We start from the raw sequence: 24,533 nt of genomic DNA, 5'->3' as shown, positions 1-24,533 counted from the left end.
CTGTTCAGACGGGACTTTGTGAATCAGGCCTTCGTGGTCGAATTGCTGCAAAGAAACCTCGACTAAAGGACACCAATAATAAGAAGAGACCTGCCTGGGCCAAGAAACAAGAGCAATGGACATTTGACTGGTGGAAATGTGTCCTTTGGTCTGGAGTCCAAATTGGAGATTTTTAGTTCCAACCGCTGTCTTTGTGAGACGCGGGGTGGGTGAACGGATGATCTCTGCATGTGTAGTTCCCACCGTAAAGCATGGAGGAGGAGGTGTTATGGTGTGGGGATGCTTTGCTGGTTACACTGTTGGTGATTTACTTAGAATTCAAGGCACACTTAACCAGCATGGCTACCACAGCATTCTGCAGCGATACGCCATCCCATCTGGTTTGGGCTTAGTGGGACTATCATTTGTTTTTCAACAGGACAATGACCTAACACACCTCCAGGCTGTGTAAGTGCTATTTTACCAAGAAGGAGAGTGATGGAGTGCTGCATCAGATGACCTGGCCTCCACAATCACCCGACCTCAACCCAATTGAGATGGTTTGGGATGAGTCAGACAGCAGAGTGAAGGAAAAGCAGCCAACAAGTGCTCAGCGTATGTGGGAACTCCTTCAAGACTGTTGGAAAAGCATTCCAGGTGAAGCTGGTTGAGAGAATGCCAAGAGTGTGCAAAGCTGTCATCAAGGCAAAGGGTGGCTATTTGAAGAATCTCAAAAAATATATATGTTCTGATTTGTTTAACACTTTTTTGGTTACTACATGACTCCATACGTGTTGTTTCATAGTTTTGATGTCTTCACTATTATTCTACAATGTAGAAAATAGTAAAAATAAAGAAAAACCCTTGAATGAGTCGGTGTGTCCAAACTTTTGACTGGTACTGTATAGTGTACATGTTACACAAACAACAGGACAACTTTTCATTTTCATAATTCAAGTTTAATCGTTTCAAAAAATGTAAAGGCGCTATTTTATATTAATTTAAAGTTATTTTTTAAACATAATTATTCATTTCAAGGGAAATAAAGATATGCAACATTATCGTTGTCTTATAGGAAGGGAGGCTAGACGAGAGAATGGGAAACAACAGGAGATGGTTGGTGACAGACAAACTAGACAGAAATAGCCCTCATATGTAAATGAGATAAGTAGAAGTGAAGGTTGACAGAAGTTGAGTAAAGCAGGTGACATAGCAGGTACATTTCAGTCTTTGCAGTGACACTATGTTGTTGAGGTCAGTTGATGAAACTGAAAGGGAACTGAAGATATCGGTCACTGGTTTCAAACAACACAGTGAGACACTTCTAAAGCACTGTTTTAACACTGCTAAAGAAAAACTAACATTGAACAGAGTGTGAAGGGACAAAGAGACATATCCAGGACTGGAACCGTTCTCCAAAGCTTGGTGAACCGTTGAGCATGTTACACATTGTGTTGATATTATGTTACACATTATGAGTTTCCTTTGATAAAGAGCTGGAAAGTAGGAAACTATGCTAGTCTATGCCTAGACATGCTTCAAGGTTAAAATGAGTACAGAAGAAGAGAAGTTAAGTTCAACTATACATCCTCAGACCTGACATGGGCGACACCCTTACAGACATTTACAGTTATTCATTATTTCATTTATTCACTTTCTTTCTTTCTTTAATTCTGAGCGGGTCCTTTCCTCAGTGAGCAAAGCCTTTCATGATATTCCAGTTAGACACAGACTGTACATTATAGACTGGTCACTTTGACCTTGGGCTTCATTATCATCAGCAGTTAAAAACAGACAGGTGCTGCTGTCCTGATTGGCCGATAATCATTGGAGTGAGATCCGATGCCCATCAACAAACACGTCTTTGGCCCTCTAACATCACGCAGCAGCACGGTGGCACTCTGACCAAGCTGGATGGGCTTACTTGTCTTGAGAGAGCCTCAGTTTACCAACCCTTTGAAACAGCCCTACAGTCTAATCTGTAGAGAAGTTAATTGTCTCTTCTGTGAACTAGAAGCTCACAAAATAGCCCCTAAAAACAAACATGGACGCTAGAAGATGGAACGGACAGTTTTTTGTTGGCTGGTCTTTGGTGTTTTAGAAGCACAAGGTGACTGTACAGAACATTATTTGCATGGGTAATGTTGCATCACAATGGAAACGTCGACAATTTTGTCCACGTCGCTCAGGCGAGGCGAAGGGGGTGTCCCCTAAAGCAGATATATTTCTTATATACATGGTTAGTTACAAAGGCTAAAATGGTCCTAACAAATGGCTCATGAGTAGTATCTGTTACTATGGTAACTCCTAAACTAAAATCATCAATCAACCATATGAGCATGCAGCAACACACTTCACTCTCACAGAAAACTGTAACAAAATCCAACCAGCACTAGCCCAAGTACATGTACGCATCAATACATTTCTACAAATGGCGCAGTAGCAAATGATAAGCTTCACCACAAAAAAACATTCACTTCCTCCCTCTCTATATCTACACCTCTAAAAAGAATAGCAGTTTAACCTATTCAACCTCTGACCCTGACAGTTCGGGGAATTCCATTGGCTAGCAAAATCTCACCTGACTGACCATCAGTAGCACATTCAATCAATGACCACTCAATGACAAGGCATCTCAATAACAACCACACCTACCTACGTGTCAAGTTCATTCCTGCAGACAGGGACAGACAGGAAACACTCAGTTTGGGGTGGAATCCATTCAAATTCAAGTCAGAGTAATTGAAATTCAAGAATATAAAAGTCATTACTGGTTAAGTGTCTTGTGCCAAAAAGAGACTAGTAGATGTGCACATGAATTTGCAAACACATTCAAAATGTGTCAATTCAAATTCCATTTGTGAATTCAAATGTAAAAAATAACCTCTGGCAATTTATTTAGGCAATTTCTCCAAATGAAAGTTTAGCTAAATTAAATGTGTCCGTCTGTCTGTCTGTCTGTCTAGCCACACCCGGTAACTGGAAGGTCACCTATACATTGCACATAGCACACATGAGGACAAACCTCCATACACACATTTTCATAAATAGAAATGTAATTATGTCAATAGTAGAAATTCAAACTCTGCTTATTGCTTCTAAACGATACCTCACTACGGCTTTACCCCAATCATGACCTATAAACAATTCACCAGGTAGAGACAAATCCCACTGGTGATATGGCAAATACTGTGTATTTTTGTATGTCATTGCAGGTGTGTTTATGGTTTGTCTGTATACAGTATGTTTGTGTGTGTTCCTATGTTTGAGCATGTTTGTCTGCAGGCAACAGCACATACAGTATCACCAACACCTTGGAAATGTGCGTGGGTGTAAAGTCTTCTAATGCATATATGTAACGGCGCATCCATTTTTTATCCGGTCCCACAACTCCTTAAATGAGTGTGACAATTGCTTGATCCGGCATTGCGCTCCATGGGTGTGACACTTCCCACACCTACCAAAGTCTCAGCAAGCCAAAAACATTCTGCCAACGTTCTGTTCAGCAGCCCAGCAGAAAGCTGGGAAGAAATATACATGGCCTTCTGCAAGAAAAACGGAGCCCTTTAAATCACAAGTCTTTGTTTTCAGTTTTTCAACCGCCGACATCTTCTTTATCCTCTGTTGTGCAAGCATGCTTCAGTTCCACATTGTGACTGACTAATAGTAGTACAGGTTTCAGGTGGTTAGGGTGGAAAGTGTGGACTGAAGGCTGGAGGAGCTGGGCCTTTTAATCCAGCAGAGGGAGAATTGTAGTCCTTGGCAGGAGTTGTAGTCCTCTACCTGGAGATCATGGAGCTGGACTGGGAGTGGTTAGAGGAGGAGGTGGCGTGGCTGAGCTGGGAGAAACCACTGTGACTCGACTCCAAACTGGTCATAGAGCCCCTGAGAGAGAGAAATAAGGTATGATTTTAATTTGGTAAAAACGTATTGTTGGCCTAACTAAGGTTCTAGAACTACATACTAAATGGTCTTAAATCAGGGTGCAAATACTATTTGAAATCTTTCAATTACTTTGAGCGTTTGCATTAGGAGTGACAGGTGGGAGGGGATTTGTGCTTGTGGGACTCTTTTATTGGTTATATTGAAACAGGAAAGCTCAATCAAGCACAGCTTAAGTATAAACAAATAAAATGTTTTATTGTCAAATAGGAAATTATTTCAAATAGTATTTGATCCACAGTCTGGTATTAATGATGCCCAGCTCCTGCTTTGTCAAGTCTAGTGCCAAATAGTGTAGATCATGCAGCAAGTCAAAGGGAGGTGAATCCACTCTGTGACATTAATTTAGCATACTGCCCTAAATAGGTTGTTCTTCTAACCCACAGTGACTAAAACATGGCCTCTCATGCTTCAGTGAGAGTTTTGAAGGGCATGAATGAAAGACTTATCCTTATCAACCAATTTGCAGAGGCAGAAAAACACAGCAGGGATCATCAACTACATTCAGCTGTGGGATGATTTTGTCTTGAGCGGATGGTTGGGGGGCCGGAAGATCATTACAAATAATTAGCAAGAAGCCCAAAACAGATATCATACTTGGATTAAAACATAATAATTTTAAATGTACTTAGATTTGTATGACATCACATGCCTCTATTATGCGTGGGAATACTTTGGAGCAGATTTCCTAAATTAAAAATCACTTGGAGCTGATTTCCTGGTGTCTTTACAGTTATTTTATGTCCAACAATGAAAATGCACACAAAAAAACATGCGGGGCCAAAAAACTTTGGGGGCCAAATAAAACCACCTGCGAGCCGCCAATTGGGGAACCCTGAAATACAGGTAGCCCTTTGTGGCAAAGGAGGAAGGCAACACAAACTTAACTCAAACTAAAAAGGCATGTGTCTGTTAGTCATTCATGCAAGCAAGGGTGAGACTAGCTAGCTTAGTGAGTGAGTGTGAGTGCCTTTTCTCTAACTGAAGCACAAAGAGAAAGCATTGCTGGTGAGGTCAAATAAAGCCATAAGCGAAGGGTCAGGATGCTAGCATCTTACAGAGCTGTCGCCAACTGTTAAACGGGAGTTCTCATAAGCAACCAAACACAATGCAAAGCTAAGGGAACACAAGTCCACTTACAAACTTTGAACATCAAAGCAAGCCGCTCTTCACAGGAAGAGAGAAGAAGGAGTGGAAGAGGGGTTGATGAGCGATAGGAGGACAGGAGCACATTGAAAAGAAAGAGTGGAGGGTAAAAAGGCTGTCTATCTCTTTAGGAGGGGAAGCCTACACTTGGCACTTCATAATGGCTACAATGGACATTAATGTTAATGTCAATATTGTATACTAAACATATCAAATGGAACAAACGTGATGATACAATACAATCATAACACAAAATACAGTATGATTTAAAAAATTACATTTACTATGACCTACAGTGGGGAGAACAAGTATTTGATACACTGCCGATTTTGCAGGTTTTCCAACTTACAAGGCATGTAGAGGTCTGTACTTTTTTATCATAGGTACACTTCAACTGTGAGAGACGGAATCTAAAACAAAAATCCAGAAAATCACATTGTATGATTTTTAAGTAATTAATTTGCTTTTTATTGCATGACATAAGTATTTGATACATCAGAAAAGCAGAACTTAATATTTGGTACAGAAACCTTTGTTTGCAATTACAGAGATCATACGTTTCCTGTAGGTCTTGACCAGGTTTGCACACACTGCAGCAGGGATTTTGGCCCACTCCTCCATACAGACCTTCTCCAGATCCTTCAGGTTTCGGGGGCTGTCGCTGGGCAATACGGACTTTCAGCTCCCCTCCAAAGATTTTCTATTGGGTTCAGGTCTGGAGACTGGCTAGGCCACTCCTGGACCTTGAGATGCTTCTTACGGAGCCACTCCTTAGTTGCCCTGGCTGTGTGTTTCGGGTCGTTGTCATGCTGGAAGACCCAGCCACGACCCATCTTCAATGCTCTTACTGAGGGAAGGAGGTTGTTGGCCAAGATCTCGCGATACATGGCCCCTTCCATCCTCCCCTCAATACGGTGCAGTCGTCCTGTCCCCTTTGCAGAAAAGCATCCCCAAAGAATGATTTTTCCACCTCCATGCTTCACGGTTGGGATGGTGTTCTTGGGGTTGTACTCATCCTTCTTCTTCCTCCAAACACGCCCCAGACCGAGGGTGATTGACCGTCATCTTGAACTTCTTCCATTTTCTAATAATTGCGCCAACAGTTGTTGCCTTCTCACCAAGCTGCTTGCCCATTGTCCTGTAGCCCATCCCAGCCTTGTGCTGGTCTTCAATTTTAACCCTGATGTCCTTACACAGCGCTCTGGTCTTGGCCAATGTGGAGAGGTTGGAGTCTGTTTGATTGAGTGTGTGGACAGGTGTCTTTTATACAGGTAACGAGTTCAAACAGGTGCAGTTAATACAGGTAATATGTGGAGAACAGGAGGGCTTCTTAAAGAAAAACTAACAGGTCTGTGAGAGCCGGAATTCTTACTGGTTGGTAGGTGATCAAATACTTATGTCATGCAATAAAATGAACAAATTAATTACTTAAAAATCATACAATGTGATTTTCTGTATTTTTGTTTTAGATTCCGTCTCTCACAGTTGAAGTGTACCTATGATAAAAATTACAGACCTCTACATGCTTTGTAAGTAGGAAAACCTGCAAAATCGGCAGTGTATCAAATACTTGTTCTCCCCACTGTATTTGATATGAGCTTTCTCACAGACACAAGCACACACAGCTACTAACCTGAAGTCCTCGGAGCCAATGACCTCTGTGTAGTACATTACTTTGCACTTGTGTGAGGAGACCTGCAGGGAGGCGAGGACGTCGTCCACGCGGGGCAGGTTGGTGGAAGCGCTGCCCGGCATGGTGTGGAACCTCCACTGGAGGATGTAGAACCCGGGCCATCTGGTCACGTGGGAGCCCTGGGAGAGGGACGGCGAGAGGGGGAGGAGAGAGGGAGAGATGGGGGAAAGAGAGATGCATTAGATGAGAGGTTTTAATCATTGTCAATCTGGATGTTCTTAACATTAGATTCATTAAGTATTGAATGGCATTTAAATCACACTTAACACTAACATTTACATTTTAGTCATTTAGCAGACGCTCTTATCCAGAGGGACTTACAGTTAGTGCATACATTATTTTTATACTGACCCCCCGTGGGAATCGAACCCACAACCCTGGCGTTGCAAACGCCATGCTCTACCAACTGAGCTACATCCCTGCCGGCCATTCCCTCCCCTACCCTGGACAACGCTGGGCCAATTGTGCGCCGCCCCATGGGTCTCCCGGTCGCGGCCGGCTACGACAGAGCCTGGATTCGAACCAGGATCTCTAGTGGCACAGCTAGTACTGCGATGCAGTGCCTTAGACCACTGCGCCACTCGGAGATGGTTTCAACATTGGTGTAATATGCAAACCTGTATATTTTAATGACTCAATCTTAATTTCGTTAATTGAGTCAAGAGATGTTCTTAGGCACTGACAAAGTGCCACCTGCATGCCTCATATCTTTCTCAACACTATGAATAACTAGTCGGCTCCAATACTGACCTGCACGCTTTCCCCCTCCTTGCAGGTGAGTGGTGACTCCACCATGCTGTAGTCCCGGCCTAAGGTCCAGGACTTGTCTATGAGCTGGACGTTGTTCCCCCCGGGGGTGGTGATGCTGCTGTGTTGCCCCACTAGGGGGTCCTTGCGGGGGGGTTGGGGGGCGCGCTTGGAGTGGTAGATGTGGAAGACCACGTCGCCCTTACACACGTCAAAGTCCCAGGTGATCACAGAGGAGGCGTCGATGATCTCGATCCCCACCTGAGAGGGAACGCAGGGAGAGGAAAAGAGGAGGGTTGAAGGAGGGAGGGGAGAGAAAAGGAGAAAGAGAGGGAGGGATGAGAAAAGAGATGAGAAGAGTAGAAATAAGAGAGAGATTGAGAAATAATTAAAGAGAGCAAAAAGAACAGATGACAGACGGAGGTAAGACTGCAGATTTCTACCGAATAGTATCCACATGGCATGGCTCCTTTTTTAACAGATTATATCACCTCTACTTTTATATAACAGAAACAAAATAACAAAATGGGTGCAGATTCCTCTCAAAGCAAAGTTCATGTTCAATTTGTGACAGAACAATGTCTGAAGATCAGTTTGAATGCACTTTCAGGATTCCTCCAGTGGGTGGCAGTGTTGGTCAAGTAACTTCAGCAGACCAACGTTTGGCTTGTTTTTTTCCTCCGTCTTTCTATCCACATCTTTCTCTCATTCTTCCCATATCTCTTTCCCCATCTCTCTCTTTCTCTCCTCTCGCCTATCTGCCCTTCTCTCTCTCTCTTATTTCTCCTCCTCCCACAAATGACTTCAAAGCTCCAGCTAAGGCCCCAGTCGCCCCTCTCTCCTCGAGTCCTCTCTGCTCTCCCCCAGCCGAGGTGCAGTGTGTTGGGGCTCACCTCGTGGGGTGCTCCCTTAAAGACGCTGGCACTCTGGTAGATAGTCTCTGTCCACAGGCTGATGTCTTCGTTCTCCAGCTCCTCTGCTGTACGGTACAGAGACTTGGGCACCAGGCCTCCCTCTGGGACTTCACACTGCACACAGACACACACACAGAATTAGGCCATATGACAACAAAAACTTCATAGAAAGTATATGTTTGCTATGATCCTAAATGGAAATTCTGCTTTATATGCACGCACAGACACGAAAAAGGGACATAAACATTATCATGGCAACCATACGACAATGTGACTATGCTGGGTGATGACACCACACACACAGTGACTCACCATACACTCTCCTCCCAGGAAGTCTGGGATGACCTCCTTGTCTATGTAGTCCAGCAGGCCGCCAGGGCCCTGGTAGTCATTACCGGCGTAGATCAGGAACTTCTTACGGGTGTTCTCATCGATGAATGGGCTCACCTGAACACAGAGAAGGGGGGAGGAGTCGTCACCCTACTGCTCCCACCTAAATACCTCATGCCAAATTGCCCTATGAGCACTACATAGGGAATAGGGTGCCGTTTAGGAGTCTCCAGCCCTAGTGTTTCATAGTGTCTCACCAGGGTCCAGAGCACAGGGAAGACTCTAGGAGCCCTCAGTATGAGCAGACGTCCCAGGGTCTCTGGGTAGTTGGCCTCCACCACCTCAATGATCCTCAGAAGGGCCTTAACCCCCGGTCGCCACAGGTGGCGCATGTTTAACCCTTCGAGGTCCACCAGACACGTCCAACAACTAGAGGGAAGAGCGAAAGAGAGAGAGAGAGGAGGTAGGAGGGCGAGATTTTAAATACTATACACAGATTGTAAGGACAATACACATTACATTTCCAAATACGATCCTATGACTTCAAAAAACAGAGACAGATTCCTCCCACTCTCTCAATCAGGGGCTATCTCGCTCCCTCCGTCTTACGTGAGCGAAGCTCCGTGGCTTTCCACCCTAGCACACTTCAGATACATTCCTGCATGGCTTCGCTCCACAGTCACGTCCATCTGATAAGCCTGACAGCTGCCAGATAACGGCGCCATTCTCACCTTCTCTCTGTTTTTTCAGTTTCTCCTCTCACTCGCTCCATTTCCCTCTCTCTCACACCCACACCTTTCAGAGAGGAACCCTCCACATTCTTTCCATCTTGCCTAGAGATAGCTTTAACTTTAAAGAGCGTCCGCCACACTCAGCACTCTCTGCGTTAATAACCCCACTGCACCAAGGCAATTCCCATGATACACGTTAGCTTAGCAACAGCTACAGAGCTCCCATAGGACTCATTACTGTTTAGTCCTCTTCTCCCACGGAACTTGTGTCCTGTAGATCTGAGAGGCTTGGACGGGTGTATGCAATATGGCTTAAACTCTACTTGACCTATCAGAGGGAGTGGTGGAGCTACTACGGGTGTGTACCTGATTGGTCGGCCGAAGACTTTGGTGTTCTCCTCACAGCGCCTGAGGCCCTCCTCGTTTATGGATAGAACCTGAAGGTTTAAAACACACACACACACTTAATGTGGTTATGCTTACACACACACACACACACACTTTAGTTACCACGTGTGATTGACAGCAGAAGAGGCCCACTCACGTGTCTGAGTAGAGACTCCTCCCCCAGGGCTCGGACCAGCCCCTTGGTGTCCATCTGTCCCAGACGCAGGATATAGAGAGGACGACCCTCTGGAAGGACACACAGACATCAGTATATTTGAATAGTCTAAGGATGCACATTTCGGTCAATTTTGCTGTCGACTAACCAACCCTCATTAACCAGTCAACAAACAGTTACAGTTTTTATGCATGCATACAAGGAATGGATATTTTTCATTACGAGACACATGCAACAATAGCAAGCCTATCGTCTTACAGTCAAAAGGCTATAGCCTATTATTGAACATGCAACTCCTGTAATGAAGCAGCTAATAAAATGTCATTTTCAAACATTTGCCAAAATGCAATTTGTGGGAAAACACCGTTCTAAACAGCGCACCTCATGCAAGTGGCTCCATATATAAACAGAGATTAAAATCTCAGCTAGAAACCTGGAAAGGGGGAATCTATTAGCAACAACTAGGATGGGTTGCTAATATGACCAGGATTGTGACTTTGGCTTCTGGACAACGAAAGAAGGTTGATATGAAAACCAATAGAACAGGTGAGAAATGCTGGTTAAATGGTATGAGGAAGTCTTTATAAAATAATTCTGGTTAAATGGTATGAGGAAGTCTTTATAAAATAATTCTGGTTAAATGGTATGAGGAAGTCTTTATAAAATAATTCTGGTTAAATGGTATGAGGAAGGATGAATTTTGGCAAGGCTACTTTGAAGCAAGGAAAGACATGCCTCATTATTTGAAGTAAAGTAAAACGTTCTGGTTTCAAACAATTATACTGCCTCAAGCTCACATTGTAAAGTGGTGGGTGACGCGGTGAAAGCCTGCCTACCATTCACTTTAGCCTATGCACTCGAATGGCGAATGGGAGGCGCGCTTTAATTACGAGTTGAGATTGAGAAATAAAAACAGTAGCTCTTTTTCTAATCGTGGCCATCAAAACACTATAACACACAATTGCATTTAGAATTGCTATTTGTTGTGCAATGACTGGGCTTCGAAAAGCACGTTACACTCCAGTATCAGCTTTCTGAGGAGCTGCTCTCGCGCTGTCTGACTGGTGATTGGATATTCCGCTCCTCAAACTAGGCTCTTATGCAAATTAACCTATAGACCGATAAGCATGACCTGTCAAATGTATTTTCGGCAGCTAACAGATTAACGGTTAACATCCTTAATACAGTTAATTGTGTGATGAGGGCAACGCCTTGGGACTGCCGTTAAGACAACAATAAACCAGAGCATGCAAATACCCAGGGCAAGTATGAAGTAACAACAATGTATTTGAAATTGGGACTGGTGAACTGCAATGCATTCAATTCTAAGTTATATTCCTTCATTGGACAAATATGGTGTGTGACAGGAAGTTGTGGCTTAGACAGGGACTTATTTTTCTGTTAGTTAAATAGAAAGTGGCGTTTTGGGAAGTTACTTCTGTTAACAACTTAAAGAAACAAGACACACACACAACAGTTTTTTTTACCATGCGTAAATAATACGAGTGCAGGAGGGTTTGTGCCATGTGTGTCTAATTCTGAGTGACCACTGTATTTTGTGAACATCATATGACTACCCCTCTACATCAAATCAAGACTCCATGACAATTATTAGCGACTAAGTGTGTGTGTATGCGTGCGCATGACTTAGCATCTCTCTCTCTCTGTGTCCATCCTCCATACCTTTATCATGGTGGTGCCACCCTCCAGTGTAGTAGTCGCTGAGGACCTGTGGTGACGTCCACGTCTCTAACAGATAGTCCACCTGGTGCTGTTTCCTCCATGTTAAGGACTGACACAGGATCTCCCTGGCCTTCTCCATGTTAAAGTCCCTGGCCCGCAGGAAACGAAGGATGTGCTCGTCCTTAGGGATCTGGAAAGGTGGCGAGGAGGGAGAGGAGGGAGTGAGGGCAAGGGTCTCCAAGGGGGGGGAGGTGGGGGGTGGTGTTCAGAAGGGGCAGGGTAAGAGCGTGCGTGTGCGAGCATGTCACACATGCCTCTATGTTTGTGTCTCAAGTAGCTGAGTATGATTTTAAAAGATAGAATATGCTTTAGTATGTGTGTATTGAAAGCTGTAAGGGTGTGTCTCACCTTGCCCTTGTGGCTCTCTTGCAGCCATTGGCGTAGTCGGATCAGACAGCTCTCCTGCAGAGGCGTCAGGTCTCCCAAGTAGCGCTTGATGTAGTCTGCATCCAACTTGTCTACAACACACACACACACCATTTAGAGAACTCTCAATTCAGTCAATTCAATCTCATTCAAATCACTCACACAGCTAAACACCACTTAAAAAGAGTGTTTCCCATTGTACTAATGTATTGAAACTTTTGAACAGTGTCTCAATCATTAATTACTAACCATCAGGTGTGCCCGTCTGGTTCTCTGTCTGGTTGTCAGGCTGGCTATTGGCATCGTTGCTGGTGGCATCACTTTGGGTGGCATCATTATTGCTGGCATTGGCAATCTCATGGTGATTGGCATCAGTAGACACAGGGATTGAGACAGCGGGAGTGACAGGGAGCTCCAGGTGGAGGACCTTTGGGGTGGCACAGATGGGTTTGGTGGTGACGGAGGAGGAGGGAGTCCAGCGGGGCACGTGGGTTATCCCCTCTTCCTCTAGCTGGTTTAGGTAGAACTCTATGATCTCCTTACCCTAAAGAGGGGGAGGGGGAGGGGGAGGAAGGAGCGGGAGAGAGCAAGAGAGATGGAGGTGTTGGGAGTACGGGGGAGGAGAGAGAGTGAGAAAAATAAGAAAGAGAGAGAGAGTTAGAGTTATTATTAGGGAAGGGGGCTCAATAGGGACTAGGAATTTACACAAGCTTACCTTTGTTTACACTGGCTCGGCAAATTGGCTTACATTACATAAGAAGAGCCACTTAGCACTAGACGGCCCAATGGTATGTCTGCTGTATCAACACTGCATTCCATGGTTGGGGTCGGTTCCATTTCAATTAACTCAATGCAGGAGATGAATTAAATTCCCAATACAATGAGGTTATTTTCGAATGTTGAATTGGAATTTCAATTCACTTGAAATGGAGCCTAGTTGGATTCATTATTTTTGCACGAGGGAAATGTTTGGCGTCTGGTGAATTCTCTAAATGTGATACATCTGGGTTGTATTCATTAGGGCGCAACCTACCAACGGAAAACAAAAGCCAGCATTTCTTATTGGACAAGGTTCAGGTAGTCCCGCCACCTTTCAGTCTGTTTTCTTACTGTTACTGTCTAATGATCTGGCTCATACACACCTTCTTGATACTGCTGGCGTACTGCTTCATGGCTATCTTCTCCACCGTGCTCTCGAAGCCGAAGAAGGACTTGATGTCCAGGCTGGCCGACTGCTCGAAACACGTCCAGTCGTCATTCTCAGGGTGGGCCTGCACACACACGAAAGAGAAGATACACGTGTTACCGTGGCAACCACACACGGCAATGTGACTCTGTGCCGAGCGCTGACGCACACTGCAAGCTACACATCCTCAGCTATGTGTGGGAGTGCGTACCGATGACACACTATCCACTGGCATTTTACCAATACTGACAGGTTGTGTCGTTATATGCCAACAAATATTGATATGGTATCAAGCAGACAGCACATTCACACACAGCCCGAGATAGTATAAAAATAGATTTTGTTGGATGTCAGTGAGTAGAGTGTGTTAGATAGGTCGGGAGTGAGAGTGTTGAATGTCATAGACCCTGCCAGGCAAACCAAGGCAAGTCATACAGTAATCCCTCCGTGACATACAACTTATGAAAGAGCTTATTTTACTATGTAGCTCTTTGGCTAGCTCCGATGGCTATTTCCGGAATTGGATACCTGTTTTCTTTGGCTACCAAAATATGTCAGCTTTAGCCAACTCTAGCCTATTAGCTCAGTCTAATTGAGCTGTCTAGCCTTGTTAGCATCCGCTAGCTAACTCTAACTGTTCTTCATAAGGATAGCTGCGTAACGGATTTAAAATAGCCACGCTAGCCTCGTTAGACGCTAATGCAGTGTGCTTGACCTCATTAACTCAAAGCGCATTCATTCACCATGGGAGCCTGCTGAGAGAAGCACTGAGGTCAGAGTAGGGAGTGCAGTAACACACTGTAGTAGGCCTGGGAGGTGTGAAAGAACTGACTCCAGAACAGTGTGTGAGTGTCTTGAGGCGGAGTGATGCAGGGAGCAATGGGAGGTCTGAATTATTCAGTGGGAAGGAAGCAGCATATGAGAGGCTGGTTGGAACACAGCTTTCTCTGTCTATTTGGAGAGACCATAGAGAGTGCAAGGAGGGAAGGGGTCAAAGATAAGTGTACTGTCGACAACTTGCTTTTCCAGGGCTTTGAGTGTGTGTGTGTGTGTGTGTGTGCCATGTGAGATAAGGTGATATAAAACCAAGACTTAGGTTTAGTGTGTGTAGCTACATATGAGGAGCTGGATGGAACAGCTTGATCCTTCCATTTGAAGAGAAATTGTGAATGCATGGAGGGGGGTTTGCTTCAAAGTGGTTTAACAGGGCTTTGTGAGTGTGTGATTGAGTGTGTGTGTGTGTGCGCGTGTATGTGCATGCGGTTGACTAAATAAAACGAAGGCTTGAATGTGTGTTAGCGAATGGACAGGTAGCTTACGTAACCATTCTAACCAAAGCTCCATTTTAATGTGTGTGTGTGTGACTGTGTGTGTAACACACCGAGTAGCTGCAGAGTTCGTGGATGATGACTCTGTTGGAGAAGGTCTCGTTGTGGGACTCGATGTGGAGCGTCCTTTCTCTCTTGTTCAGAGTGTTCTCCTGGCTGAAATACACATAGTCCACCCCCGCAATCTGCACACAAAGGAAACTCATGAAATCAGTTGCAGCAAAACTAATGGTCAAACAGGAAATCAGATACACTGATTACAAAATGCTTGCTATTTCCTCATAGAACATGATGTCATCTCCCTGAGGAGGATGAGCTGGCCAATCAGCGGTCTGTGGTTGGGGTAAGCCCACACCATTACAACACAGAAAAGCTACTTTTTAACATACTTAATAAAAAAAATTATTTGGGAAGGAAAACTATTTCACTCATATTTTAAGTAATTATAGGTCATATTTCATTGAAATCTGAAAACACTGGGCAGTAAACAATACTCAAACATTCATAAGGCTTCTGCTTTTGCTTGTCCTTTGGGGTCTAGGTTGGGTTACTGTAAAGCACTTTGTGACAATCCCTGATGTACAAAGGGCTTTAGAAATACATTGGATTGATTGATTGACTTACAGTACAAGACTCACATTGACTGACAATGCTTTATAAATACATTTGATTGATTGATTGATTGACTGACAAGACTCAAGAGAGAAGATAGCAACAGGTTAGTGACGTCAGGCGTACCCGCTTGAGGAGGCGAGGGGCGTCCACGTCCAGTTTGCAGCGGCGTTGGACCTGGTGTAAGGAGCCGTCCTCGCTCTTAGCTTCCTCCAAGACCTCGCTGTCCACAAACATGGGAATCAGGTGACACGTGGGGAATCGCCTCTCGTAGGCCTGAGAGAGAGAGATGGAAAGAGAAAGAAAGTGTTATTATTGTGGGACTAATTCGTTTTGGCAATGCAAGCTCCTTTACATTTCATGTTAATAAAGTTGATTGAATTGAGAGAGTGAGATGCATCAGACAAGACAGTCTAGCCATTGCATATCAAACAATGACATTTAATGAAATAGCCTAGTTCCCAGGTTTATTCAACTCCATGACCCGCACATCTCCTCACTATCGTTGACTCGTATCCAATTGTCTCAGTTTCATTATCTTGGATACAAAATAATAGGCCTAGCAATAATAGGCCTAGCTATAATAGGCCTAGCAATAATAGGCCTAGCAATAATAGGCCTAGCAATAATAGGCCTAGCAATAATAGGCCTAGCAATAATAGGCCTAGTAATAATAGGCCTAGCAATAATAGGCCTAGTAATAATAGGCCTAGCAATAATAGGCCTAGCAATAATAGGCCTAGTAATAATAGGCCTAGCAATAATAGGCCTAGTAATAATAGGCCTAGTAATAATAGGCCTAGCAATAATAGGCCTAGCAATAATAGGCCTAGTAATAATAGGCCTAGCAATAATAGGTCTAGTAAGGGCACCCCAGGCACAATATATCAGTAGAATTCTGCTCATAAACCACATAACACCACCTAGGTTGCAACTAAAATGGCACCCTATGGGCCCTGGTCAAAAGTAGTGCACTATGTAGGGAATAGGGTATCATTTCAGACATTGCCCTAGATGTATTGTGCTGCTGAAGGCAGCTGTTACACAGCATAAGGTCCTTGGCATACAATGGGCCAGCATTGGTTTCATCATTTTTTATTACTGATCCTGGACCTGATTTGCAGGGTTATGTAACCAGCCAGGGGAAAAGAGAGGACATGTATCGACAGTGCCCTGATCAGTTTGGACAGGTGTGGGAGACAAGGTGATGCTCCAGCCCACCTAAGTGACACTGCGCTCAGAACAGTCAAGGGACTTGTACATTATGTCAGCATCTTTGCTAATTCTAGGCCAAGTCTGTGACATGTGTTGTAATAAAGGACCCTGTTGACCTACAGTCCCTCATTTTGTCTACTTCTTCCTGACTGGTCTAGACACCATTATTTCTTTCATTTTGTGCTGAATGGGCAGATTTTTTTCCTGACCCAGTTGGAGTCTGCAGTCTCGAGAGAGAGAGACTGAGAGAAAAGAGGAAGGAGAGAGAGAGAGAAAGGAGCAAAGTTGCGTAGGGGCACTATGAGGCCACCACTTAGTCAAGATGGCTCAGACTGGAAACATACATGTAAAAGCACTCACCAAAAACTAAGTAAGACAGCAAGAGAGAAAAAACAATAATTGTTTTACTCTAGGTTGGCAGGGTTCACAGCTCGATCTTCAGTTATAATGGAGCAAGATGTCCCTGTCCTCTAAAAAGGGCTTTGGGTTCAGCTCAGGTCCTTTTGCAATATTTTTCATACCAGGGACTCGCATGCTATGGCTTTTCCTTTTTGGGGCCACAGACTGGAGGTTGAGAAACACTGCTCTAGCCTAGACTAGGGCCTTGTCGTAGAACTGTAATAAGGGTTCGAGCTTACCCTGCTAAAATGGGACCGGTATTCAGGCCAGGGTGTGAGGTATTCAGGCCAGGGTGTGAGGTATTCAGGCCAGGGTGTGAGGCGGTATTCAGGCCAGGGTGTGAGGCGGCGAGCAAACCAGGCTAAGTAGGGGCTTTGGAAATTGGCAATAGCTGCACCTCCCATTCTTTGTAGCTCCAGTCAGCATGGTACCAGACTGCCTAATAACACTTCCAGGGCTATTGGTTGTGTCCCAAATGGCACCATATTCCCTAAAGTGCTAAAGTAGTGCACTATATAGGCAATAGGGTGGCAGTAGGGAGGCAGCCATTGAGCTGTGCCCACTATCATCAGTCATGAGGAGTTGTGTTTTTCTCTCTGGTCTAGAACAGAGGCTCTCAGAGCTGTACAGTCAGCACTATGGCAGGAGTAAACAGTGTTTGGTGTTCACCCATCAAAACAGGCTACTGCGTCAACATCAACAAATGCTCTCAACGGTGGTAAACATCACATGAAGGGGCAGGCCAAATACAACAAACAGAATTCTTCACACCCAACAACATACCTCAACACAAAACAGACTGGTGTATATATATATATATATATATATATATATATAACAAACACTCAACGTCAAACATCATGTCAGGCCCAATAACAACAATTCACACCTCAGACTGCATAAACAAAGCAAACATTTCTTGGTAAATCTATTTGAATTCAATCACTTTTTGACACCACCCGTTTTGATTTGAACGAAACGTTCCATAAATATTTGCCCATTGTAGAAGTGCTCAGAAAGTGACTTGTTCGACCTGAATGCCAAAACATTAACATAAAGGTGATCAAAGTTAACCCATTTTGCATACCCCACCATACCATGAGACATCCACGTCTTAATCACTGGAAAATATAAAAAACAGTTGAGATTGATATTTAAAAGCTTACAAAACAGGGTTGTCAACCTATTTGATAATTTCTGGAAAAAGTTTTTAAAAAATCAATTATCTAAAAACGGTGAACAATTATTTGTTTTTTACATATTCGCATATGTTGTAGCTTAGACCCCATTTTGCATAATCAAAGGTTGTGTTTTGCCCGCTATTGGTTGAGACACAACATGCTCTTGAATACTGGGTGGGTGTTATGTTTTGGCTGATAAATGTACTAAAATGGGAATAAAATAGAAATTTCTACATTCAGATTGTAACACACAGATGGTTAGATGTCCACACATCAGAGAATGCTGACCTGAATGGGAATATCTGTTCATTTCAATTATACTGTTAATCCTCCATAGGAAACCTATTGAAATCATAGAAATATAGATCATAGAATAGACATGACCATTTCAGTTGACATTCGACGTTGGGTGGAATGACGGGCATCTTTGTGGTAGTAAAAAAAAGAAGCTAAATTGCAGTGGTCTGAAGGGATAGGTCCATTCTATTTCTATGATTGAATTTACACCCACCCCTGTATTCAAGAGCATGTTTTGTCTCAACCGATGGCAGGCACAACACAAAAACATCAGATGATATGAAATAGGGTCTAAGCTACAAAATATGTGACATTTGCGAAGTTGAAACAAATCTGAGCTTAAAAGGTTTAAAATGGGATTTTCTTTGTTTTTTGGGTGAAATAATAAAATAGTTTGACATCGCTGTAAGCTTTTCAATTATATCAAACTCAACAGTTTTTATTTTCCAGTGATGAAGACATGTCTCATGGTCTTTGATCACCTTTATCTCCTGAATGTTTTTAAAGTCATTTTATGACAATTTCTTCCATATGAAAAGTTTTGTTTTAATTAAAAGGGAAGCAGTCAAAAAGTGATTGAATTCAAATGGATTTACCCTTATGTAAAACAAAGAACACTAGGCTATATACACAGGTAACTGCCAAAATTAAGGAAACACCAACATAAAGTCTCTTAATATGGCGTTGGGCCACCACGAGCCGGAACAGCTTCAATGCACCTTGGCATAGATTCTACAAGTGTCAAACTCTATTGAAGGCATTCGACACCATTCTTCCACGGGAAATTCCATAATTTGGTGTTTTGTTGATGGTGGTGGAAAACACTGTCTCAGGCGCCACTCCAGAATCTCCCATAAGTGTTGAACTGGGTTGAGATCTGGTGACAGACGGCCATGGCATATGGTTTACATCATTCCAATGCTCATCAAACCCTGTGGATGGGGTCATTGTCATCCTATTGGGGCATAGCCATAGTAGCCAAAATAATGGCCTGCCCAGCATTTTTATACATGACCCTAATCATGATGGGATGTTAATTGCTTAATTAACTCAGGAACAACACCTGTGTGGAACCACCTACTTTCAATATAGGCGTACTTTGTATCCCTCATTTACTCAAGTGTTTCATTTATTTTGGAGGTTAGATGTACATAAGAGTCAATATACACCCAATGCTAAACAAAAGTCACATGACAATGAATAGGGAAGCAAAACAGAAAATGTAAAGGCCATGATAGTGGCCTTCTAAACTTGTAGTGGTTTTTAGTGGTAACCCAAAGACAATGTACTAGTTTGTTGAGGGTGTCACTTGATGCTAGAGATGCCCTCGAGATACACGTCAAATCGATCTGTGGTTGCCTCTTCCAAACAGGAAATGACCTACTTCTGTATCATTATGTATCAAAGGCCCGAGAAACTCAAATACCACATTTGCAAGCATGACTCATTGCTTTGTCACAGCTGAGCAAATGCTCAAACATCAGAAACTCACAAGGGCGAATGGGTCAATATTTAGGCCTTAGGCCGTCTAATATTGACACAAAGCATCATGGTCCTCTTAAAAGTCAATTCAAGACAAGGGTGTCTGTAAAAGTCACGGAAGAAGCGTGTCACGCTCTGTGTTGACAGGTGACAAGAGGAAGACGAGGACATGTTCCAATACTCTGACATGGTCTCCTTCCTCGTTTCATTTCCATCATTACTGTTGATAGGTGAAATGGCGGGATGGTTTCCCAACATGTTGCTTTAACCGATCATATCAGAGGTTGTGTATTGTGACGGAAAGTCACATGATTCTAACAGAGCTACAGTCAGTCAGATGCAGCAGTTCATCCAAACAGATGCAACTGTTGGCGCTCCACCACAGCACGGCAATTATTGTTTCGATTGCCTCCAGCTCAACCCTTCCCTGGAGCAGATTAGGCTAGCTATCAAACGAAACGGAAAGAGAAAACATTTGACTAAATTCAGTTTGAGGTTTCCAAATAGGCACGCAAGCGTTTGTATGTTTATGTGTGTGTGTGTGCGTGTGCGTGTGTGTCAGCCCAGGTCTCCATAGCTACAAGATACAGGATAGGCAGGCCAAGTGTGTGAGTAACATTCCCAGGAATTTAGCTGGGATGTTTATAGGATATCACTTTCCAGACACGCATGGGGGAAATATCAAAACAATACACTGTTACCTAATCATTTCCAGGAAATAGAAAACATGCTTTCTTCCTTTAGGAAAGGATCGTAAGACTCTGGGCATGGAAGACCGGAAGTGGAACTATTTCTTAGGGTTTTCAGGAAGGGGAACGGAGGACACTTTGGAATGGAAAGCAAGGAAGTGAAAGCAGTGGGAATAAATGAGTCGGGTGGAAAAGGAACCAAAGGATATTATTGAGGCTATTTCCAGACAAGAGGGGACTAGATGGTGTGTGTGTGTGTGTGTGTGTGTGTAATGTGGCTTTGAAAGAGGCTGGTCATTAGAAAGGGAAGGACACTGGCAGCTCTGCCAAGGTCAGGCTGCTGGAGTTGATGTGTGGGCGTGTTGCCGCCTCAGTGTTGCCGCAACGTTCGTCACTAGCAGTGATAATGTTTGAGTGTGTGTGCGTGTGTGTATATATGTGTGTGTGTGTGTGTGTGTGTGTGTGTGTTGGGAAGGGAAGGGAAATTGACGTGCCCTGCGATGGTCAATGACCACTTGACCTCAGTGTGTTTCTGAGACCCGTTCTGCTATGTCGGCCTACTGTATGTGTGAAAGAAGTGGGGTTGGGTAGAGGCTCATGTTGCTTAGGGGCGGAGCAGGCTGTCTGCACGGTACACACGCAAATCATCCTCACGTCACGCCAATTACATCAGCTCTAATTAAGCTAAGGGTCAGTTCTTCACCCTGCCCTTCAAATCAGCAGAGATCTAGCCGACACTGAGAACCGACACTAGATCAGATGACAGGATCTGATTAAGAGCATCTTTAAAATGGACAATGCAGACATGCCCTACTACAATCTGAGATCACAGATACCTAGTCCTACACTCTCCCTAGCACGCGCACGCGCAATATCAAAACAAAAGCAAAACAAGGCATTTAGATGTTGGTGATAGGGCCGGAATGTTCTTATTGGGGTTTTTTGTTGACAAAACTATTATCTTGTTCGAAAAGACAGACGTTTACCTTAGAATTAAGCGATTTCTACAAAAGAGATTGAGGTATTTGGAGTGTTAGGTTACATACGAAGCTCTTTTGTCCAACATAGACCTACACAAGTCTTCAGATCACATTTCATACTAATATTTGAAATGAAAACAATCCCCTTTTTTCCTTTCCCTATATTCCATTATTCAATTTCTCTTCTCTTTTCCACCACAAACAGTGGATTGAATTCAGGGCAGGGCCCACACACACACTCACATTGTAAACAGAGGAACAAAAGGTGCATTATTGTGTTTGCTTGCGGCACTATTCTGGAAAGTACTGTACTGCCAATACCAGGCTTGGATGCCAGGGGCTTGCTGTGTTGCTGACTATGAGGGCAGTGATCAATAGACGCTTTGAGTGGGTCTGAAATGGTATCCTATTCCCTATATAGTGCACTACTTTTGACCAAGGCCCCTATTGGACATGGCCCAGGGCTCCATGGTGGTTCAATATCTTCTTAAGCAGGACTGTAGGGTGGGGGCATTTGTCAGAGTGCCACATGCTGGCTGTAGCCAGGTGGTGGTATAGGGTGGCATGGCCGTGGTGGCTATTGATTAGACTGACTGGCTCATGTCTAATGACCTAGCTGGCAGAGAGGATGGTGTGTTTGTGTACGTGTATGACGTGTGTTGGTCAAATAACCACTTGACCCTAGAGTGTATGTGACGCAGAGTGTATGTGATGCCTGTGGCTGGGTCCTGTGCTGCGGCTGGGTCCTGTGCTCCGGCCGGGTCCTGTGCTGCGGCCATGTAGTCCAACTGGCAATATTTTGGGCACCTCTCCCACTGGCATTTATGCTAAAATATGGAGCATAATTCCACTTCTATTCAAGAGAGATGAAGAGATCACACACACACACACACACACACACACACGTCTGCTTACACAACTTGATTACAACAAGACTGCATCCATCCTAAAAGGGTCAGGGCAGGCTTTCAGGTGTGCTGCACTCTGCATTGCACCAAATGTAATGTGGGGGAAAAATTCCTCATGGAAAAGCCATAAAGTCAAAAATAGGTCACTGTGGAGCACTGGGAGAGAGAGCGAGGAAATCTACTGAGTGAGCAGTTTGAGAGACAGCTGTGTTCCAGACGGTTCTGAACGGTCGAAATGCAAAGACAATATTCTGGTTTTGTGCAAGTGCAGACTTGGTAAAATGAAGAAGTTCCACAAAAAAGATTTAAAAAAAAACTCGATCCAACTTGTCTTAATACTCCTGAGTGACTCCCTTTCCTTTGTGAGTACTGGAAAGGTTTCATAAACGTTCAACCATCACATCCTTTAGCATTAGTGGTCAAGGAAAGGAGATGAGGAAGGAAGCCATTACAAGCTATTGAAACACAGCCTAGGGGCTTTAAGGATCTCTATTACATTTCTATGGTTTGTCTTGTCTGTAGACAGAGTAGAATATCCTACATCCCCTTTAAAAATGGCAAACTCCTGCCAGGTGTCAAGGCTTCCATTTAAACCAGTCTTTTCACTGCTCACCAAAACCGGTTTCCTTATCCTGCCCAGTCCCTCACCTCTCCTGTTTAGTAGGATAATAGCTATTGACTGAGTGATGAATGGGAAATAGCTAATGTGGCCTGGAGTAGGTGGAACCGCGCCATTGGGAGTCCTTGGGTAAAACACTGAGCCTGTCACTCCTGCTCAATACAGAGCATGGGCTAACAGATTATACAGCTTTAAAGTGGGGCATCTCAGGGATGCAATGGCTTTCCATGTTATATTTTATACACAGAGTACAAATCATTAGGAACATCTAAATCCACTTCAATCAGTGTAGATGAAGGGCAGGAGATAGGTTAAAGAAGGATTTTGAAGCCTTAAGACAATTGAGACATGGATTGCGTATGTGTGCCATTCTGAGGGTGAATGAAAGACAAAATATTTAAGTGCCTTTGAACGGGGTATGGTAGTAGGTGCGAGGTGCACCAGTTTGAGTGTGTCAAGAACTGCAACGCTGCTGGATTTTTCACGCTCAACAGTTTCCTGTGTGTATCAAGAATGGTCCACCACCCAAAGGACATCAAGCCAACTTGACACAACTGTGGGAAGCATTGGAGTCAACATGGACCAGCATCCCTGTGGAATGCTTTCGACACCTTGTAAAGTCCATGCCCGACGAATTGAGGCTGTTCTGAAGGCCAAAGGGGGTGCAACTCAATATCAGGAAGGTGTTCCTAATGTTTTGTACACTCAGTGTATAGGCTACTTTATTGTCAATATCCTGGTTGTTTCATCTCAATGCTAAGTAGCTACAGAGTTGAACTGCAGTATTCACTATGGTGCACTAGCAGCATGGCTTTACAGCACACTCATTAAGATTGTGTTTCAGTGGGGAGGTGTGTAGGGGTGAAAACTATAAGAACTATTTGAATAGCTACATAGCTAGCCTAAGCTCTGTGTAGGGCAGCTACTTACCATCCACCACCAGCCACTCTACAGCTCTCATCAACACAGGGGTTATTGTCCGGGCAGCATTCTTGGCTCGGCCAAGGAGGGTATAGTGGGTATGAGCCCCCCTTTGTGGGAATGCAGTGGGCATGAGACAGTATGCGTGTGTGTGTGTGTGTGTGTGTGTGTGTGTGTAGACTGAGGAAAACATGGGAGGAAGCCCATCCGTCAGCCGTCAAACACTCTTGCCATCAAAACAGGAAATGCTGAGCTAAAAGTACAACTAGACTGGCATTTAGAGAGGGCACTGTCTATGTGGCATACACAAAGCTAATGTGTTGCCCTGTAATGCTACACATGCTTCTACCTCTGCAACATAAAGTAGTTCTTATATTTAACCAACTGAGTTAAGCTACTTGAAAAAGAGGAGTCAAATGTAGATCCAAGTACAGAATGAGGTGGTCACAGGGCAGAATGAGGTGGTCACAGGGCAGAATGAGGTGGTCACAGGGCAGAATGAGGTGGTCACAGGGCAGAATGAGGTGGTCACAGGGCAGAATGAGGTGGTCACAATTGATACA

General features: G+C 43.9%; 1 protein-coding gene across 4 annotated transcripts in view; it reads right to left on the bottom strand.

Annotated features, from left to right (window-relative positions):
• Window positions 1-916: 916 nt before the first annotated feature.
• The window catches only part of LOC121533264 (SEC14-like protein 1), a 40,493-nt gene continuing 16,876 nt past the window's right edge, over window positions 917-24,533 (bottom strand). The window contains exons 3-17 of one of the 4 annotated variants that reach the window (XM_045205279.1): window positions 15,406-15,555; window positions 14,721-14,852; window positions 13,296-13,424; window positions 12,403-12,697; window positions 12,136-12,245; window positions 11,728-11,962; window positions 10,027-10,115; window positions 9,849-9,919; window positions 9,009-9,180; window positions 8,734-8,868; window positions 8,401-8,535; window positions 7,511-7,768; window positions 6,701-6,879; window positions 5,062-5,088; window positions 917-3,864 (exon numbers count right to left, since the gene is read on the bottom strand). In XM_045205279.1, the coding sequence (XP_045061214.1) occupies window positions 3,759-3,864; window positions 5,062-5,088; window positions 6,701-6,879; window positions 7,511-7,768; window positions 8,401-8,535; window positions 8,734-8,868; window positions 9,009-9,180; window positions 9,849-9,919; window positions 10,027-10,115; window positions 11,728-11,962; window positions 12,136-12,245; window positions 12,403-12,697; window positions 13,296-13,424; window positions 14,721-14,852; window positions 15,406-15,555 (2,223 nt within the window). In that variant the 3' untranslated portion in view covers window positions 917-3,758. The remainder of the gene's footprint in view (window positions 3,865-5,061; window positions 5,089-6,700; window positions 6,880-7,510; window positions 7,769-8,400; window positions 8,536-8,733; window positions 8,869-9,008; window positions 9,181-9,848; window positions 9,920-10,026; window positions 10,116-11,727; window positions 11,963-12,135; window positions 12,246-12,402; window positions 12,698-13,295; window positions 13,425-14,720; window positions 14,853-15,405; window positions 15,556-24,533) is intronic. The other 3 variants (XM_045205281.1, XM_045205280.1, XM_045205282.1) reach the window with 3 other exon arrangements.

Source organism: Coregonus clupeaformis, chromosome 20, assembly GCF_020615455.1.
Source record: "Coregonus clupeaformis isolate EN_2021a chromosome 20, ASM2061545v1, whole genome shotgun sequence".
Classification (NCBI taxonomy): Eukaryota; Metazoa; Chordata; class Actinopteri; order Salmoniformes; family Salmonidae; genus Coregonus; species Coregonus clupeaformis.
This window is presented reverse-complemented; position numbering and strand designations above follow the sequence as displayed.